Here is a 14,714-nt window from a genome sequence, read left to right as displayed (position 1 = left end):
AGCAGGGTGGCTAGATAGCTAATTATTGTCTAATTTGTGGTCTAATAAACAGAAAGCCAGGGATTGGAGCAAGGAGGGGCTGAGCAAATGCACTGTGTGCAGCTCTACAATGAAATAAGATTAAATAAATCAGTGCGTTGGAAACATTTCACTGTATGAAGAGCGTGCAGACGCCCCTCTCATCTGGTGGGAGGGGCTTAGGACAGAGAGGGGAGAGCTGCAGGAGGAGGGTGTTTTTCACATTCTGCCATTTGTATTTTTTGCCTTTTCCAAACAAAAAACACCCACTGCCTACCCTAGCTTTAACACCAGCTGAATTTGCTCACAACAAGTGATTTTATTTCTTAACTTGCCCCACTGATGTAGAAGTGTACTCTGGATGGTGTCAGTACACTGTGACATCATCGGTGTGGTTACAGGTACAACAGAACACACATCTTACAGGGTGTGGACAGAGGAGCAACTTTAAACTTTAAACCAGAGAGCGCAGTGAAACTTTTTAGCCTGGTATTAAATGAGGAAATTCACTTACAGGACACACACAAAGTGACTGGGTTCAAAGAGAGAACAAAGGGAGGAAGGCAGCACATACAGCCTCTCTATACGGTGAGGTGATTGTTCCAGGCAGAGGTGCTTGTGTGGTTCTTCCTGCCTCAGGTGTGATTAACTGACCTCTTGGGGACAACTCGTGAACAATTACACACTTCTTCGACATCTACAGTATGTAGTCAAATTCAAGGATGTTCTCTTCATTTTTATGTCAGAATAGGAACTTTGAGAAAAGGTTACAAGAAAGACTTTTATTGATATAATTCAGTGTGACACTGGGTGCCACTTAACATGCATCAGCCCTTGGATCAGCCAGGGTGAACAGGTGGTACAGTCACGGCATCAAGCACAACAAGTACAAAGTAGATATCCAAAATTAAAATAATTTGTTGACATAAAAATGTTCTGCTACTAGTTTCAACAAAAACAGCTTAACATTTCCCACAGTCCCCAATTGCACCAAAGGCATCATTAGTACGATATGACACCACAAAATCAACTAAAACATAATATACAACTTTTCAACATGTCAATAAAATCACAGTATAGAGTGATAAACATGTTTCATTAAGTGTATTAGTGTAACATGCACAAAAAATATTACTGAATCATTAAAAACAAACTAACATAAAAGCACATTTAACTCACTACAGTCAGGTAACCAGACAGTTTCACATTCTTCATTGAAGCACAGCTTCTCTGACATGAAATGTGTGGCAGTAGATCCAGTCTACAAACTGAGCAACGTCTTTGTTTATGTGGTGCACACAAAGCCGTATGAATGATGTCACACTGCTGTCACACCTGATCAACAGGTGGCAGTAAAAAGCTAATACTGTATATGCTGCAAAGTGCACATGTGTCCACAGGGCACCTTTAAGATTCATCTGTTTCTACTGGACAGATATTCTAATATCTGTCATTAATCTACTACTCTAATTCTTTACAGTAGAAAGTAAACTTTTCCATGTTTGTTTGGTAACTTTTTACCCCTGTATCCCCCTTTCAGTTGTATTTTTGTCACAGTTTATTTAAATCTTTGGTAAGAAAACTTTGAGAGGCTCATTTTCATGCACCTTATCCAGAAAGCCCAGGTTGAAGTAAGGGTACAGGGTCTCAGTGAAGGTCTCCCTGAAGGTGTAGAGGTGTGTCATGCACTCCGCATTGTAAAAGGACACCAGGCCCCTCTTGTAGTCCAGGTACACTCCGATCCTGGCCAGTGGCTCCTCCAGGGACAGGACGGTCGGGGGTGAAGTGCCGGCCATGTACTGTATCCCATAAGAGAGGGAGAGAGTCCAGAAGCCGTTGGCAGGGAGGGCTTTGATGACCCCCTTTCTGGGCACCGACTCTCGGGCCACCCCTACAGTCCAGACTGTGCTGCTGTAGACTTCAATCTCCCAGTAGTGGCGCCCGTGGGTGAAGCCCTGGCTTCCGAGCAGTGACAGAGCAGCATTGAATCTGTAGGGGTTGTCCTGCACGGTGTGGTTAAAGGTCTGGTAGCGGACACAGGTGAGGGAGGAGGTCAGGCTGAGCCAAGGGTTGGCCGTGCTGGAGTTGAAGGTGATGGCTGCTGGAACTGAAAACAGGAAAAGTACAAACAATGAAAGATTTGGAGTTGGTTTCTGTATAATTCAGTGCTTGTAGTTTTAAATTTTAAAGTCTCACTTAAAGGTCTTGCATGTGGGATTTAGGGGGATATACTGGCAGAAAAATAATGTAATAAGTGTGTTTTCTTTAGTGTGTAGTCACCTGAAAATAAGAATCTTTGTGTTTTTGTGACCTTAGACTGAGTTGTTTATATCTACATAGGGTGTAGGTCTTCGTCTACGGAGATCCCCATGCTTACGAACATTTTGGAGACGGGATGGTGAGGTGGAAGCCTGATTATGGAAACTGTTGAATATTTTTGGTGTACGGCATTTTTGGCTTTTATCCGTACATTTTTAGCATGGATCCTATGCATTGTTTTATAAATGAGATCCCAGGTCCGTTTGTTTTGGAGAAGAGAACTCTGTATATTTTGGCGCCCATTACAAACTTCTCAAATGATGAACGCTGAAGGAATTCTACCCAGGAGAGGTTTCAGCTGGTTTCAATCTAGGATCCTCACCACTAGATGCCACTAAATCCCCCTAAATCTCACACACTGTTTCTTTATAGTACCTGGGTAAATGCTTCCCTTCATGGATTTCCACACTCTGTACTGCAGGGGCCCCGCAAACCGACCTTCACACAGACTGGGCGGTGTAAACGCAGGTTTCTCAAACTTCAGTGAAGGCCTGCCAACCAAAGCAAAGTCAGAACAGTGAAGAAAGAGAATCAAAACAAAACCAATCCAGGACAAAACAGCTGAAGTGTTTCCCACACTCACCTCTGGAGCAGGACTTTGATGCTCTGGAACGAGAGAGGGGAATAAACACAGGACAAGAGAGACAGAGAGTGGTGATTAGTTTTGTTGTATCTGAAAGAGGAGAACGCTTTTTTCCACATTACATCAATGTCTGAGCTCACGCTATCCCACCCTGTGGGATCTCCCTGTGGCCCGGGGAAAGTCCCGCAGCCGTGGCCCAGAGTATGGCCCTGTGCCTGAGCTAAACTCCTTATCCTCCAGATCAACGAGTGACATCACTGGCCTACATCCTGTCTGCACTCACTGCTCAAGTCTTTTGTTATTAGAAAAGAAGCAGCACTGTTAACTTTTTTAACTATTATTTAAAACATTACTTCAAATAAATGCACACTGACATGATCAACATGCTGAGGACCTTTAAGAATAGAGTGCAAACTTAAGCAGGAAAATGGTCACACCCTTGCTCAGTTAATTCCTGAATGCTGAAGTTGGAGTCTGTTTAACATTTTGGCACAGACAGGAATAATGTATAAAACTAACTTTCACTCCAAATTGTACCTCCCTACTTAGTCTGCCTCCTTTGGGATATAAATAGCTCCGGAAACAAATAAGTTTAAAATACAGACATCAGCATTTCTCGCCTTAATCGTCCCCAGAGCTGACTCATCATGCTTTTAATAATTTCCAGATGGACTCTATTCATCATGTATGACGCTGAACCTACCCGCAGCAGAGTGAAGGCGTCCTGCTCTTTCAGCTTGTCCTCTATCTCGTGGAGGGCTCTCTGCAGACGAGAGATCTCCACGCACAGCAGGGCCTTGTGCTCGTCCAGTCGGATCAGCTCCCTGCGCTCCTCCGTCTTCAGCTTCACCTGCAGGAGCTTCTCCTCCTGGTACAGGAACTGATGCAGGTCGCTGAACTGGGCCTCAATGCGCTGCTTCAGGTCAGCGGTGTGCTCCTGAGTGGGTGGAAGACGATGGGATCACTGAGAGTAACCACTTACAGTTCAAAGGTTGAGGATGAAACGGGGTGTGGGGTCCCCCTCAGGAAATTTTTGGCATCAAACAATTAATTTCCTGCATTCTGGAGAATTTTCCACACAATTTTGTGCCTTTTCTGCATCAATTTAAGGTGAAAATGTCTTCAATTTCGTCAAAATAAAAGTCCTCTTCTACTTTAATGTCTTTATTATGGTGGCGGAGCACATGATCTAAGCATTGAGCGGGACGTGTCCCCTGTGGTCCCCCCAAAATCTACACCCATGCCATGTTTTGCTCTTTTGTAGAGTCTTGTGTTTCAGGTAAAATCTGATTTTAAGACACTAAATAGGTCAAACTGAACAGTCATAGTCTAGTAGTGATTGCAGTGTGTGTGTTATGATATGTGTGTGTGTTTTGGAAGCGTTTCCTCTCACCTTGAGCTTTTTAACCTCTTCCTCGGCTTCCCTGTCATATTGCAGCGCCGTGTTGAGCTCAGCTTTAAGGGAATCCATGGAGCTGTTCAGAGACGCCTGGCGGGATGGAGACACAACATCACTGCATGCTGACCTGCTTCTTACTTCAAGTGCAATGACACAACTAGTTTTTTTGAGGTGTTTTGGAGCCAAAACAATCGATAGATGCAGGTTAAAAACTCCATACTCCATACTCCACCACCTGCTGTGATGTTATTTACAACATAGTCAAAGTTAGTTTCCACCAATACAATGAGCATATATACTGTACTATGCACAGAATAACATATGCATGCTCCCTGAGATGCATCTTAATGTGTACAACAGAGGAAAACAAACAGTCAGACTTTATGACCCGATAAATTGCGAGATCTTGATGTTCTGCTGAGCTTTTTTTACTCACCCTGTACTTCTGTTCAGCCTCCTGAACACACACCATGGTATGATTCCTGTGCTCCTGGGACAAACCACACACCAGACACACCAGCTCCTGGTCCTCTTCACAGTAAAGCTTCAGCTCCTCTCTGTGTCTGCTGCAGCGTGGGACCGGAGCCGGAGCCCTCTCTGTCACCGCAACATCTGCCAGCCGGGGTCCAGTCCCGCTCTCCTCCAGACCCTGACAGTAGCTCTCCACTATGTTGGCGACGATGCGGTTTGGCCTGTAGCTTTGCCCAGGGTACACCTTCCTGCACTGGGGGCAGGAGCCTGTGCCACCTTGACTGGGGCCCCTGGGGCCGGTCCAGTAACCCTCAATGCACGCCTGGCAGAAGGTGTGATCGCAGGGCAAAGACACCGGTTGCTTGAAGAGATCCAGGCAGATGGAGCAGGTGAGATCTCTGCTGATTCTGTGTGTGTGTGCTGAGCTTTTGGTTACTTTTCCAGCTATGGGCGGCTGTCGCAGCTTTTCCATCGCTGCACCAAAGTCTCCCTCCTTTGGTTTCCAACTTTTCTTGTCCGGCTTTATCCCCTGGTTTAGTTTCTCCAAGTTCTGCAGATACACCGTCTGGATTTTCTTCACTTCTTTCTGATTCTTGCTCATTCCTTTGCCTTGATTGTTTTCCTTTGTTCTGACTGTACAGCTGGACCTCTACGTCCTTCCTCTCCTGCAGAGTGTGGCTGCTCTCGTTGGCCTCCAGTCTTCCTGTTGATTGTGGGGAAATGAAGTGGGTGGTGCAGAAGCAGCCACAGCCTCTCACATCCTCAGCAGATAGTGAGGGGATCTCAATGGGCCCCGCTTTTCCCTGCAGACTGACGTCACATCTTAGTCAGGAAACCGAGGCGGGCCGTTGATATTCTATCCTTAGCATGTTTGTTTAGTGGAGTCTGGCCAGTGAGTGCAAGAGAGTCCTGCTTCACTAAACTCGTAATCTGCTGTAGAGTAACTGCAGAAAAATGTAAATCCATTTGCTGTGACTCTGAGTGTGTGCGTCCAGGCATGTGTGAGTGTGAGACAGAGTGAGACAGAGAGAGACAGCAACAGAAAGTCTGAGCAGTAACAGATTTCCTGCTTCTTTTTATGGTAACACTGTCTGCCCAGTAAGTAATCATTGTTCCTGAAGGGTAAACAAGATCATTAGAATTACACAGAGAGAGGAGAGCGTCCTGCAGGCAGAGAGCTCCACCATGGACAAATACAAATACTGCAGGCATGCTGTGAGTGTCTTTTTCCCCTCATCCAGTTATTATAACAGATATTTACAGCTTGGTCCCTGAGGGCTGGAACATCTGTCCAGTTAAGCTAGTTGACTGCTACAAAGAGAAAGAGCCCTGACACATATCAGCATGTGAGTAGTTTATACATTACAGGGTGTTACATGAAGCTAATCATACCATAGCCTACTGCTGTACAGTCAATAGGTACAGACACCCTGTGATTACACACTGGGACATTATCAACGGTCAGGAGAGGGAAAATATGAAATTTGGAAACACACGTCTGTGTAACAGTAGGAGAGAACAAAATACACACAAATACAGAACATCTAGTGTGTGTGGAGTGTACACAGACGATATGAGTCTCTTGTTAAAGGTAGAACTTGTATCTTTGAGAAGTCTGAGACAGCAAGGAGGTCAGCAGTTAACTTTTGTTGTGGACACTACTGACATCTGGTGTCCAAACTGAAAATTACACAAAAATAAATTATTATGCGGTCTACAGTCGTCCCAAAGGTGGTGATATCTTGGGTAACTAGACAACCTAAGGCATCAGTTAGTAACTAGCGTCTCAGGAAAGAGAGAGGTTCCCAGCTGGTGGGTCATGGTCCAGAAGTAGGTACGGATCCTTTCCCAGTGGACCGCAAGTGACTTGCAAATGTGTCAAGTTTATAAATAACACACTTTATTTTTAAGCGCACTGAATTTCTGGCACAAAGATTTTACTTTGAAGTGTGGTTTTCTGCTGTAGAGTGAGTGACAGCCAGACTCCGCACAGCTACCTAACAGAGACAGCAAACCAGCTCGACAACATGCCCAAACACAAGTATGATGCTGAACGTATTAAACTATGTCAACCTTGAACTGATGACTAAGGAGAAATCTGGACCCCGCGGCTGGACCAGTTGGGAACCACTGGCCTAAATAACGCTATAAATTTAGGTTACATTTTTGTGAGGGAGAAACTGTCTTGGCCAATTTTGAACTCTCGCTAAACTTGAGAGGGCTCGCTTCCAGTAAATGTTTTGTTCCTTATAATCAGTGTAGTACTTCAAATTAAAGCTATATGTCTTTCATTTAAGGGCAATGAATCTGCTAACATGTTTAGACCTAGACACATAACACATTTATACAGGATTGTTGTGGATCTTATTAGTCTCTGCACATCAGGTTATTAGTAACATTAATCACAAACCATGAAACCAAAGCATATCAGTACGCAATTCCTTAGTAGCTTTCACCTAGCCTATAAATTTTCACAGCATTATAGAATTCCTAAAATTCAATTATGGCTTTCGGTTTTGGTGCCACCCCAAATTTGTCAGTGGCTCCATCTGGCTACCCCCATGAAAATTTTCTGGGGGGCACTGCTGCCTGAAGCTCAGAAATCAGGAGGGAAACACATGAGATAGTAGATAATGGAAAGCAAATGAAAATCAGTTGTTATATCTTTGCGTGCATTGTGTTGTCATTCTCCAACCACACACCCTCAAGGTGTGCACTGCAGAACATCGCACCTCCATTAGATGTAGAAATATTACCTACCCTGTTGCAGCACACTTCATTGAGGCTAGGCACGGAGAAATTGGCTTGTCCTAGACGAGGAGGCAACCTTGATAGTTTGTTGTTAAATAGAGAGGCTTTTTGGATCTATTCCTGAAATACCCTTGTCCCTAATGGCCTTAATGTTGATTTTGACTTTGCATAGAGATCATCGTCTTCAGTACAGATAAATTTATCTTTGTCCTTAACTTTTTCTACTTCTCCTCTTTTTCGTCAGTAGCATTAATTTTCTTTATGTAAAATTATTTTTTTTCTACACTGACATGTTTCTTCTATACAAAATAGTCTAATATTTGTCTGTTTAAAAAATCATAAATACCACTACTACTGACTGTCTCTGCTGAGACATTTATGTCAACACCTTTAGGCCTTCTCCTATAGGTGCTCAGTGGGAGCCAGTGATTTTTGGCTTTTCCTTTAAAATTAATATTTGTTATGTCTCTCCTAATATTATTCATATTACACTTAGTTTTTTTCCTGTTTATATGGAGGCTTTTTTAAAACATCATGTAGCTTAACATGCCATGAAATATACTGTGCCTTTCTAATTTTTACATGTATATATTTTTTGGTACACTGCACATTTGACTTAAACTGTTGATCAAATTGCTCTAATGTGACTCTTAAATTACATATAAACAAGTGGCTATTTGCTTCTCCTGCAATATGTAAGTATAAATGAGGACAATCCTCCCCATGATAGAGCACACCCATGTCCTGTCCTCTATTTAATGTGTGTTGAGCTGTTCTGTATCTAAATACCCTGAAGAAGATTGTCATGTTGAAATCTTGGTGAATTATTAAAATATTTTTGCTTTGTGGCTACAGTTGTGCAGCTATCTTCATTCACATCATTCAAAAGCCAGAAGCTCCCACAAGTTTTTTCCACACAGACCTACAGTATGAGGCAAAGATGGTGACCATGGCTGACAGAGAGATGAGGAGCTGATGTGTGTGGGAGCAGGTACGCATAAATCTGTGAAGAGATGAGGCATGTATGACAGCAGTAATGGCTCCAGCAGTAGATCACCTCCGTCTCTTCTGCCTGTGGTGTAGACCAGACCACCATGATGATTGCAGATGTGCTGCAGATGTGTCTGAGGAGCTCCACTGTGAGTCTGTGGTGTTGGAGAGCCTTAAACGCTGTCTGTGGAGCTTAACATTAACAGGTATGACACCCCAAGATCCACCTGTTAATTGGAAGATTGAGAAAGCAATCAAACTTGCAAACTCTTTCTCCCCTATTATCCCTCCTGCCACCTTCTGCGTACTTATCACATTCAAAACTGTAAATTAAATCAGGTCAGACGTGGTGTATGTGTTGAATTTGTCATGATGTGCAGTGACTGGACTATTAAAGGCAAGAAGAAAGAGGCAATGTGACATGAAACTTTTATCTGCTGTATTCCACATTCACTGCAGTTTTAGTGTAAAACAAGTTAATTGATGTCACTCAGTGTAATTAACTTGTAACCTTCAGTGGTCTCTAATAAAAATGACCATCTTCAGACCTGCACACACGTAATTAACACAGGAGGCAGATTAGGGTAGTTGAGTTAATTAAAAGGCTGAAATACTGTGGCATTAGGATTCCTGTAAACCTCATGGGCCAGGGGAGGTTTGAGTGGGGCGCAGGCAGCATGAGGGGAAGTGAGGAGGTTAGTGTTATGTGTTCAGTGTGGGGGGGAAAAAAGTTACATCTCTCGCTCAATGACTAAAATGCAAGCAGTGTTGTTCATTCATTCAGTACCCTTCGCAAGATTCCCCTGTACCCCTGACCCAATGGGTCTATGACTCATTATCAGTTATTTCACCTTCCTTTTTTGTCAGGGGTCGAGTGCAGACCCAAATGCAGCACACTGAGGCAGGCAGACAGTTGGTAATGACTTTTATTGCTCACACAGATATGCAAAGTTCAGTGGTCTTTGCGTTCAGCTTGCTTGTAGTGGAGTGAAGTCTGATGTAGCTAGCCAAACCAGGAGAACTGAGGTAAGCAGGTTTGATGCTGGACCATGCAGCCACAGAGCCAAGCAGACAGGAATCAGGAAGGGGGCGGGCAGGCAGGAATCTGAGTCAGAGACAGGGTCGGTACCAAGGAATCAAGCCACGGGTGAATGCTGGAATGTCTTGCATGTAGTCGAAAAACAATCCGGCAAAGAGAGTGTGTGTGTGCTGGAGAGGCTTATATACCAGGCTGATGGCTGATGAGCTGCAGCTGTGGAGGCAGGTGAGAGGAGTTGTCTTGGGCGTAGCTGGCCAGCAGGGTGCAGGTGAATGGAAATGTACCAGGAGCAGGTGAGGGAGAGGAGCAGCTTTTTTCAAAAGATAATTTACAATTCATCCAAAATAAGATTATCTTCTGAAAAATGTTTTTGAAGACTGTGAAGGAAAAAAATATTGAAAAAAGAAAATTGAAATAACTGTGATAATTAGTCATGTGACCCATGTATATTTAGCACACCTGTGAGTGCTCGTGTGATTCTGTTGAGCGAACCTGAAGAAGCCATGGGCGAAACACGTTGTCCGCTCTTTATAAAATCACAGTAATTCAGTTCAGTGTGCGGTAGTTTATGTTGATGATTTTATCTGAGATGTTCCTGTGGCCACCCAGCACCTGATCCTTGAGACTTGCTGTGCAGAGGGAGTTTTGTTTACCCCCAAAAAATGCTTTATTATCTTTTATATTTATTGCATTTATGACAAAAACAAGAGCTAATTAGAAATCAACACAAATAAACAACTTAGCTAATTGACAATGATAACAAACAGTACGGTATGTGCAAACAGTGCTGGCCTGTAGCATGGGCAGTATGGGCAAATGCCAGCGTCAGCTTGTTAGTGTTTTATTTTGAATATTTTAGCATGCTGATGTTAGCATTTAGCTGAAGACTTGCAATGCATTCCACTATCCATACTACCATACTGTATAGTATGCCAGAAAAAGATTTAATGCGTCCCAATACATAGTATGTCAAAAGCAGTATGCCAAAAATACCAGGATGTTCCACTACACCTGGTCCGATTGTGCAGTGTGCAAACCAACATGGTTTTCTGGCTATTCGGACCCACAATCCTTTGCACAGTGGACAATGTCACATGATTGACAGCTTATTGACAGCTGTCAGAAGTTGCAATGACAGATGACACCGCATTCAAGTGACTGATGACCAGTTGATGCGTTTAATAATAGGAATATTAATAGTTTAAGTGAACAAAATAATCATAAAGATTATAAACAACAAAAGGACATAACTAAAAATAACAATTACAGAAAAATGCAGCTGTAACTTTACTGTCATGAACATAATATCTACATTTATGCAGTTATAACTTACATTGCAAAGTAACAACAGCAGAGCTCTCCAGGTCGACCTCTGTCTCTGTCGAGTCGGGTGGCGAGTGGCGTTTGTTATATCTCCAAGGTAACAGATATAAAAGCAAGAGGGTCAAAGTTCAGGGTTGTAATAAGAAAGTTATAAGAAAGTAGTATGTCCCAATTGGGTGCATACTGCATGCAACAGTACACACTTTTGAGGGCTAGCTGCAGCACCTGCTGGAACGCACCCTTAGTCCCTCTGACATGGCTGCAGACTCTTAGAAACACTTCTTGCCAAAGTCAGATGTTAGTATTTTATTGTATAGTTTTGTTTATTGGGATTGCTGTGGAGATTTTAATTTTGCTTCCTCTATACTTCTGCTTTGTGTTTGGACCTTTGGGGAAAGAGTTATAACGGCAGAGTGTAAACAACGAGAAAGCTTTAATGTCCTCTTTGCTATGAGGCTGTTTATCCTCATCTGCTCCATTACATTACACGAATACCTTTGTATTACCTATGACTCAAACACAGGTTTTAATGTCACATTTCAAGGCTGTGCTCGTGTGTGTTATCATACAAAGGCATGAGAAGCAGTGGGTATTTGTGGCACAGCCGGAGACAAAGTGTGAATATGTGCACAAACGCGTGCAGCCATGCGTGTGAGTGTTTGTGGCAAATTCAGAAAGAAAATGCAACATTCATGAGGACAGAGAGGAAAATAAAAGAAACTCCCTTTCACAGACACACACGCACACGCACACACACAGGGGGGCACATCTGCACCGAACACACACACCCTCAATTAAACCCTGAGCTGATGTGTAAGGCACCAGGGAAACTGGAGGCTCTCTGGAACTTGTGAGGCTAAAAATAGCCTCAGTGTCTGCAGGAGTGAGATAGACCTGTGGGAAGATAAGAGGCACAAGGACAGACAGTGCAAAATATTGAATTTCTACAGTTATGATGGCGGTAACAGTGTGAAAGGTATTATTTTCTATTAATATAGTCTCTGACAACTATGAATTATCTAAAGCAAATAAAATATACATTTAATGATCTAATTTTAATCTCAAATTACTTTAGTTTTTCCCATTTTTAGCCCTGAAAGTGACACGGCAAAAATGACTAAATCCCCTTAATTTTCATATATTTTATCTGCACGCTCATTTTCTTTGTGAAGATGAAGTGGAGCAACGGCACTCTACAACTTTTCACTCTTAATGGTAACATTTTAACCAGTGTGGATAACTTTTGTCTGTAATTAAACAATATATCCTTTAGAATAAAAGAAAACTTTGGTATGCCCCAAAATACATATTTAATTCTTTCCATGCATCACCCAAACCATCTTTTTATCTTTCTCTTCCTCCCCTCCATCAGTGTTTTTTGTCAGATTCCCTCTGACAATTAAAAAGCCCTCCTCCTCCTCCTCCTCCTCCTCCTCCTCCTCATGACTTTCATAGAATCTGAGAGGAGGCACTTAAGCAGATGCAGAGGCAATGTCAGGGCATATTTTGGGCACAGGAGGCAGCTTCCTGCACTCGTATTCATTTACCTTTCAAGTTAATGTGAAACCATGGACAGAGGTGGTTGCACAGTACAAAGTGTGCTTGAACTGCGGTATAATGTCACATTTCAAAGTCACATGCAGCTTGTTTATTCAGTGATGATGGGATGTTTTGTTGGTATCCGTGGTTGCTAATATTTGGCAAGAACTAACCAACCAATGTACCACCCAAATTTACGCTATTGTATTAGGGAGACTATAACACAATGATTATTGTAATGCTGATATTTTTCAGCACTTAAATACTAAAATGGTTCTAAAAACAGTTAAAAGTCTGTTCAGTAAGTTCCGAATAGTACATTATGCAGACACTTGGCATTTAATAAAGTGAATAAACTTAAACTTAAACTTAAACTTAACTTGACTTGGACTCGTATCACCAATTTGATGACTTTAGAGTTGTAATGCCTCACCCTTAGGCAGCTCTATGGGGAAAACAAAACTCAAAATAAGCACATAAACACCTTTAAAACACTCAGATCCATGGGATTTATTACAAGAAATACAAGCAAACAAGACAACAAAAATCCCACGCTGAGAGGCAGCAGGACCAGCAGTCCCCACACCAAAGGCCTCTCTCCTCTGCTGCTGCCACGGGAGCTTTCAAGCATCTCCTCCATGTCAGGTGCAATGCATCTCGTTAAGTAATGCAGCACACCTGGGCAGATCTACGACGGAGGGAAAAGGCACACAGCACAGAACACATACAGCTGTAACAAGAGCTGAGATGACAAAATCAAAAAAGACTTGCAAACTTGACCTGGTCTTCAACACCAATGACTCGTGGGCCTTTATTTAAAGAATTGAGAATAGGGTTACTTCAGGCAGGACACAATGTCAAGCTCAGCTCACCTCACAGTTACATCAGCTGATCTCAAGCAGCCCAATAGCTGATTGCTGATGGATCACATGATTCCTTTCTCCACAACCAATTGGCAAATCTCAATCAGGGCGCCCTGTTTAAACTGCTCTGGCCTGACTACTGTTGCTGCTTCCTCTGCAAGCCTGTTTGCAGCCCACCTCCACCCCAGCTCCTCCTTTTTATGCTGTGTCTGACTTATCAGTGCCATTGCTGTTTGTCATTGATGCTGCTCTGTTCTGTTCCTGAGAGGGTCTTTGCTGCTGCTCTCTCTGCCTTAGGCTTTCCATGTAGGCGCATGGAAGGGCAGAGAGGTTTGCTCTCTGCCATCGGCTTTCCATGTAGGCACGTGAAAGGGTGGAGAGATGTGTTCTCTCTGCCTTAAGCTCTCCACGCAGACGCAGGGAGGGCGGAGAGGTTTGCCCTCTCTGCCTTTGGCTTTCTACAAGGGCTTGTGGAAGGGCAGAGCGGTCCCAGAACACAGCCATACCACCAAATATCAAATTGTAAATGGAAATAAAGTTTTCTTTAACTAAAGTGGTCCTGATTGAGTTTTTGTTCGTTTATTTTGGGCTTCTATTTAGTAAGACAGCTTACAGTAAGAGTGAAAGAGGGGATGATATGTGGCAAAAGACTGAGGGTCTAAATCAAACCCTGGGCCACGGCAGCAAGGACACACCGTTAGTACATAGTACACCTGCTCTACCAGGTGAGCTACTGGCTGCCCTGACTTGTGAGCCTTTTCACTTGATACCCTTCACCAAGGCTAAAGGTTAAAAAGTATCGTATTTAAAGTGTGCCACAAATCCATTAATTTCTTTTTTTATTTCCTTAACATTAATCATTTTATTTTATCCAGACATAAAACATAAAGCACGCTACAACATACAATATCAATTTAAAGGAAGAATAATAAAGAATACATGATGAGTTAAATAAAAGAAGACAGGAAAGACACAGACAGACCTCATTCTGTTGTTTATGAACGTGCAATGTCAGCATTACATTTTTATGATGAAATGCAGTCAAACTTGTTTTAACAAATAAATAAAAATGAGAAGAGCATTCGTGAATTAATGTTAATTTATCATTACTCTATTGTAAAATGGCATTACATTTGGTAAAGAGGGCATAATGACTTGTTTAGGACCCGAAATTCAAAGTTTAGGACATCCCAGCTACTCTGGACTTTATAGGGTGCAAAGAGTTGAGACTCTGACATCATAATTATTTTTACATAATGTTGCCATTTTTATCCTGCAAATTGTGCACGACTTTTTCAGCTCAAAGATAATGACACACCTCAGATTGTCCCCCCAAAAAACAACTGTGAGTGGCTCAGAGTGAGAGATTGTTCCAAGTACCCTGTAAGACTGTCTTGTCTGTTGATATGAGGACTGTAA

General features: G+C 42.7%; 1 protein-coding gene across 1 annotated transcript; it reads right to left on the bottom strand.

Moving 5' to 3' along the window:
• Positions 1–271: 271 nt before the first annotated feature.
• On the bottom strand, positions 272–5,546 carry trim69 (tripartite motif containing 69). The gene is made up of 6 exons (XM_050052769.1): positions 4,756–5,546; positions 4,314–4,409; positions 3,624–3,857; positions 2,921–2,943; positions 2,713–2,828; positions 272–2,125 (listed from the first exon to the last, which is right to left on the bottom strand). Exons 1-6 carry the CDS (start codon positions 5,389–5,391, stop codon positions 1,581–1,583), a joined length of 1,650 nt encoding a protein of 549 aa, XP_049908726.1. The 5' UTR covers positions 5,392–5,546; the 3' UTR covers positions 272–1,580.
• Between the last annotated feature and the right edge of the window lie 9,168 nt (positions 5,547–14,714).

This window comes from Epinephelus moara, chromosome 9 (genome assembly GCF_006386435.1).
Source record: "Epinephelus moara isolate mb chromosome 9, YSFRI_EMoa_1.0, whole genome shotgun sequence".
In the NCBI taxonomy this organism is placed as follows: Eukaryota; Metazoa; Chordata; class Actinopteri; order Perciformes; family Serranidae; genus Epinephelus; species Epinephelus moara.
This window is presented reverse-complemented; position numbering and strand designations above follow the sequence as displayed.

What these genes read in the sequence shown, in the direction of transcription:
- trim69 (XM_050052769.1), bottom strand. Translation starts at nt 5,391, where the DNA reads ATGAGCAAGAATCAGAAAGAAGTGAAGAAAATCCAGACGGTGTATCTG. An exon ending in ATCAAAGTCCTGCTCCAGAG is followed by an intron (nt 2,829 to 2,920) that starts GTGAGTGTGGGA and finishes TTTGGTTGGCAG; the next exon opens with GCCTTCACTGAAGTTTGAGA. An exon ending in GAAGGGAAGCATTTACCCAG is followed by an intron (nt 2,126 to 2,712) that starts GTACTATAAAGA and finishes TCCTGTTTTCAG; the next exon opens with TTCCAGCAGCCATCACCTTC.